At 36.8% G+C, this 6115-nt stretch overlaps 2 protein-coding genes across 2 annotated transcripts in view; both read left to right on the top strand.

Moving 5' to 3' along the window:
* Nucleotides 1-2219: 2219 nt before the first annotated feature.
* Nucleotides 2220-5243, top strand: LOC127652520 (transmembrane protein 9B-like). Its single transcript, XM_052138727.1, has 5 exons — nucleotides 2220-2503; nucleotides 2865-2956; nucleotides 3068-3176; nucleotides 3282-3416; nucleotides 3652-5243. The coding sequence occupies exons 1-5, from the start codon at nucleotides 2402-2404 to the stop codon at nucleotides 3805-3807; spliced, it is 594 nt and encodes a 197-aa protein (XP_051994687.1). The 5' UTR covers nucleotides 2220-2401; the 3' UTR covers nucleotides 3808-5243.
* Nucleotides 5244-5742: 499 nt separating this feature from the next.
* Nucleotides 5743-6115, top strand: part of LOC127651692 (DENN domain-containing protein 2B-like) — an 82859-nt gene continuing 82486 nt past the window's right edge. The window contains exon 1 of the mRNA XM_052137768.1: nucleotides 5743-5843. The gene's annotated coding sequence lies outside the window, so the exon portion shown is untranslated. The remainder of the gene's footprint in view (nucleotides 5844-6115) is intronic.

Genomic DNA, 6115 nt, shown 5'->3' with positions numbered 1-6115 from the left:
GCCAGAGTCATAAAGATTTACAATAACATACACAGAATAATTTGCTTTATGAGAAAAGGAAGAAAAAACACCAGATATAAAAGTACATGTACAGTACTATGCAAATGTTTTAGGCACATAAGATGTTTTACCAATACGTTTGTCTTAAGATGGTTATTTATATCTTCAGCTTTAGCGTGTCAATAGGAAATGTAAATGTTAGACTCCCAAACATTAATTTTGCAAATAGAAAATATTAGAATAGAAGAGCAGTGAGCCCTGCAACAGATGGTCCTCACAGAGCCCCCCACTGAACATCGGTCAGTCTGAGATTACATAAAGAGACCGAATCAATTGAAACTTTTTAAAACAGAAATTTGCTGTTTTGAAGGCAAAGGTGGTCACACTGAATATTGATTCAGCTTTTTTTGTTTACTGGACTTTGTATGACATTAAGTGATAAATGAAAACTATTTATGTCATTATTTTTGAAGACATCCTCACTATGCAACATTTTTTATGTGTCTAAAACTTTTGCAGAGTACTGTATATAATATGATGCCAGCCTCATGTTACCCTCATGTTTTAAAAAAATAATAATTTAAAAAGCAAACATATATCTTGACAGCTTTGAATGAATGAATGTTACATTAATATAGCAATTTTCTGACACGACACTCAAAGCACTTTACACAGTAAACGGGACTCTCCTAAACCACCACCAGTATGCAGCATACACCTGTGACAGCAGCCATAGTGCACCAGTACACTCACCATTTATTGGTGGAGAGCAGAGAGGGGAGTGATAAGCCTAATGAAGGACACAATTATTAGTAGGCCATGATTGAGAAGGGCAAATGTGGCCAGGACATCAGGGGGTTTACACCCCTACTCTTTACAAGAAGTGCTCTGGGTTTTTTAATGACCATAGAGTGTCCAGACATCAGTTTAACATCTCATCCAAATGACAGTGCCTTTTTAAAGTATAGTGTCCCACACAGACTGAGCACCCTCTGCTGGCCTCCCTAGCACCTCTTCCAGCAGCAACATGAGTTTCCTCCATGCAGTCTCCCATCACTGGCCAGGCTCAACCCTGCTTAGCTTCAGTGGGCTTACCAGTCTTGAGCTACAGGATGATATGGCAGCTTTGGATTTGTTGTTTTAATTTTATTGTTGTCAAGTTTCCTGTTAATTGCTTGGATATTCTGCTTAGTTTCATTTTAAAAACAATAAATAAAGAATTTTGACTCATTTGGCAAGTAACTGCAAAACATTAATTATATAATAATATTCTCTTTTGATTTACTAATATAAAAACTAGACAGAAGATCCTTGAACATTAATAAAATCAAATCCATATAAACTGTTCAATAATGAATAGCACATATACATATTCACATTTGAATTAATGAGTCATAGCAAATTATTCACCATTCAAACTTTATTTAAAAAAATTAAGACTTATTTTTTTATATAATACATTTTTGTTGTTCCAAATGCAGTGCCAATGAAGGGAGAAATTAATCTATCAAGGGATCATTAGTATTATCATTAAAAATCAACAAAAAGTACAAACCACCTGTAATATCATGTCATGTGGAATGAGGTAAGTGAATTATGATCATATACAGTAATGTGCAAAAGTTGTAGGCATTTGTGAAATATGTTGCATAGTTAGGATGTCTTCAAAAATAATGACATAAATAGTTTTCATGTATCACTTAATGCCATTCAATGTCCAGCTAAACCAATATTCGGTGTGACCACCTTTGCATTTAAAGCTGCACCTATTCTCCTAGGTACACCTGGACACAGTTTTCCTTGGTTGTTGGCAGAGAGGATGTTTCAAGCTTCTTGGAGAATTCATCACAGTTCTTCTATCTATTTAGGCTGTCTCAATTAATTCTGTCTCTTCATGTAATCTCAGACAGACTCGATGTTCAGTGGGGGGCTTTATGAGGGCCATGACCATCTGTTGCAGGGCTCCCTGTTCTTCTATTCTAATATTTTCTATTTTTGTAAAATTAATGTTTGGGAGTCTAAAATTTATATTTACTATTGACACACTAAAGCTGAATATATAAATAACCATCTTAAGACAAATGCTTTTGTGAAACATCTTATTTACAGTAAGTACATATATAGATGTCTATGGTTATGATGTCGTAGTTCTTTTTACTTAGCATGAATGGTTCGCAGTTCACGTGTTTCCGGGGGGAAGCGATTATGCGCGGACCGGATGCTGATGGTCAGCTGATGTGTCAGACGGACCGCAGCCTTCAAGCGTTGTTTTGTTGACGTTTATTTGAACCAAAGGATTTCTGGCGATTGCAGTCGTGCTTGTATTAATGCTAATCCATACTCATTATTCCGAGAGACCCTCTTCAGTATTCGCCAACACTGTGTAGAGAGTAACCGAACAATGTCTCCATTGATCTCAGCAGCCGCTGCTGTCAATCTGTTGACGTTTTCATCGCTAGTTTGGTTTCTTCTGACATTATCGGCACAAAGCTCCGAAGCAAAGGTAAATTATGATATCTGGCGCAGTATTATCAGACATAAACGAACGGCTATAATGTTGTCAGCCCACTGTTATCTTGCGTTAGCTAGCAAAGCTAACCAGCCTTGTTAGTATGTTTCAATAATTATGCGAAATAACTGAAAAAATACAGGAATTCATTATATATATATATATATATATATATATATATATATATATATATATATATATATATATATTAGTCTCTACAACTCAGACTAGGAGTAATTGATGTCTAAATAGTATCGTGAACTGTGCCATCTGTATTTATTGGTTTAAGGTTATTTATTGGTCCAGTTTAACGTGTAAAAATGAGGTAATGTAGTTCTTGCCAATGTTTTTGCAGAACTCAGAAGACATCCGCTGTAAATGTATTTGTCCACCCTACAAGGAAATAGATGGACAGATCTACAACCAAAACGTTTCCCTGAAGGACTGGTAAATGATTTACTAAGCTTAATATGAGTGTGCGTTACATTGTGTAACAGATTCCCTTCGTGACTTTCTGTTCACTGATCTGTAACTCCTCAAATGTCCTCATTTGCACAGTAATTGCCTCCATGTGGTGGAACCGATGCCTGTTGAAGGCAAGGATGTGGAGGCGTACTGTTTACGCTGTGAATGCAAGTATGAAGAAAGAAGTTCTGGAACTATTAAAGTAAGTGCAGTGTCTTCAGGTTACTCTTTATTTCATAGTTTATGGTTTGGCCTGACATGCCGACTGTTTGAATCAGACCAATGATTGCCTTTCCCTTTTTTACAGGTCACCATAATTATTTATCTGTCTATTCTGGGCCTTCTGCTGCTGTATATGGTCTATCTTACGCTGTTGGAGCCTATGCTGAAGAGGAGACTCTTTGGCCATTCACAGCTCATTCAGAGTGATGATGATGTTGGGGTAAGTGGACGACTAGTTTTGCCTTAGTTGTGCATGTATCCTGACCTTTGCCTAAATGGCAAACAGTCTGATCCACATTAAATGTAGGTAGTTTAGATGCGTTGTTTTAACTAAATTGATGTAGTCCAAATGTATTGGGTAAGTGTAAATAAATAGATCTGACTGCTCTTTTGGCCTGTTGTATTTTCAATCTCCTGCCATGCCCAAACATAAACATTAATCTCTATTGTTACAGGACCATCAGCCCTTCGCCAATGCCCATGATGTGCTCTCTCGCTCTCGCTCTAGTTCCAATATGCTTAACAAAGTGGAACACGCTCAGCAGCGCTGGAGGAGGCAGGTCCAAGAACAGCGCAAGTCTGTCTTCGACCGCCATGTGGTGCTCAGCTAAAAGCACTCTTAGTCTGAACTGTTATATGTGTGTTCTGGTACTACACTAAAGGCTGGGTCTTTTACATGATGTGCAACACTCCTGAATGGTCTGCTGGTGCCCACATTTAACATTGTTTGTGTGTATGTCTCTTTTTGGTGTATGTAGGTTTCTTGTCTTGACCAAGGTTTGAGAGGAAACCATGTTTATTATGCTGATATAGTCAGTTTGCATTAATTAACACTGTTCTTACATTTTGAAATGATGAACTAAAATTGCAGAAGATGCAGCAAAGAAAGTTTACTCCTAATGCAGTCCTATCACACTGAATTTAAAGTGGGGATAGAAGTGCCAATTGCCTCATAAAATTAGGTGATCTATTTAATCTGTAACACTTTTTATATGAAGTTCAGAACTGACACTCACCCCAAAATATTAATTTTCTTTTCAGTAATTTGTTGTACAGTGTAAAATTCACCCTACCACTCTTCTCTTTTTTACTCTTCTTTCATACTGCAGTGTTTTCTGTTATATTAGAATATTAATCTGTGGATGTGTTTTGTCATAATCTCCCATGATATGCTATTTGATTCTTCCCTAGCTTTGTGTAGATTCAGGTTGAATCTTCATGACGCTTTCATGATGTTCATTTTGGTCTTTGAGATCTTGAAGACAGTATTTTTCAAGGTATATTCTTTGAAGATGTCAGAATATACACCGATCAGCCATAACATTAAAACCACCTGCCTAATATTGTGTATGTCCCCCTCGTGCCACCAAAAGATTACCAACTCACATCACAGAATAGCATACTGAGATGATATTCCTTTATTTACCATAGACTTGTTAGTTTTAACCAGTCTGGCCATTCTCTGTGGACCTCTCTCATCAAAAAGGCGTTTCCATCCACAGAACTGCCTGTCACTGGAAGTTTTTCGTTTTTGGCACAATTCTGAGTAAATTTTAGAGACTGTTGTATTTGAAAATCCCAGGAGATCATCAGTTACAGAAATACTCAAACCGTCCCATCTGGCACCAACAATCATCCATGTGAGTATTTCTGTAACTGATGATCTCCTGGGATGTTCACACAGGACAGTCTCTAGAATTTATTCAGAATGGTGCCAAAAACATCCAGTGAGCATCAGTTCTGTGGATGGAAACACCTTGTTGATGAGAGAGGTCAACAGAGAATGGCCAGACTGGTTTGAACTGACAAAGTCTACAATAACTCAGATAACCGCTCTGTACAATTGTGGTGAGAAGAATATCATATCAGAATGCTTTTATGAGATTCGGGTTGGTGCCGTTTTGGTGGCAAGAAGGGGACCTACACAATATTTGGCAGGTGGTTTTAATGTTGTGGCTGATCGGTTTATATTATTTGTCAATAAGATGTGTGTATATATAATAATTGAAATATTCAGGTACTTGATTTAATGGAGCCTAATTTACAATACAGTTCTGTAAAGTAGGTGTACTCTTGTTTCTTGTGTCAGTGCAGTCATGTTGCTTTTGCCAAGTCAGTGTGCAAACGCTGTATTTTCATTCTCATTTAATAGGAATGGTAGTTTTACATGTCCAGGAGGCGCTATTTCGGAAAAAAAAAAAAATTATTGCATTCAAATACATTGAATGTAAGCAACAAGTTTAGGAAAACTTAATTAGGCCTGTAATTAATGGAAAAACACATATCGAATAATAACAATAGGAAAACTGTACATAAATATTTGTATGTACCTTTAAATATCACACTACAAAACATAAATGCAATAAACCATTTCACTCAGAAGTTGAACTGATTAGTAAACTAGGAAGAATTAGATACATTAAACGAACTAAACAAATTAAAATCGTTTTACACAAACGCATATCACAAATCTCATATAACGGTCCTCATCATTTCCTGCGCTCTCTCCTCCCTCCTCACCCATCCATAACTCAATGACAGAAAGAGCAGCGCGCAACTAGAACGCACTCCACAGAACACGCTAACTCACAGAATGGATATGTGAAAAAGCTACTTTGGCATCAGAAGCGTCAATTACCAAGACAAGGTAGGAATGCCATTTTCTGATTATTCTTCATGCTCGCAACTTCTGAGATGTGAGTAGAAGTGCCTTGATTTTTTTTTTTTTACGTTGTAAATGGGTAAAATTATTTCTACAGTTTAAGGGATTGATGGTGAAGAGGACTCATAATTACCAAAATAGCCTGTATGGAAAGGTATCTTAAATAATTATAATAAAAGTTAATTAAGATGGTTTTGTGCGTTTGAATATTAGAAAAAAGAAAAGTTCACCGAGCCTCAAATGACCGAAAAGTTGAC

This window comes from Xyrauchen texanus, chromosome 1 (assembly GCF_025860055.1).
Source record: "Xyrauchen texanus isolate HMW12.3.18 chromosome 1, RBS_HiC_50CHRs, whole genome shotgun sequence".
Taxonomy (NCBI): Eukaryota; Metazoa; Chordata; class Actinopteri; order Cypriniformes; family Catostomidae; genus Xyrauchen; species Xyrauchen texanus.
This window is presented reverse-complemented; position numbering and strand designations above follow the sequence as displayed.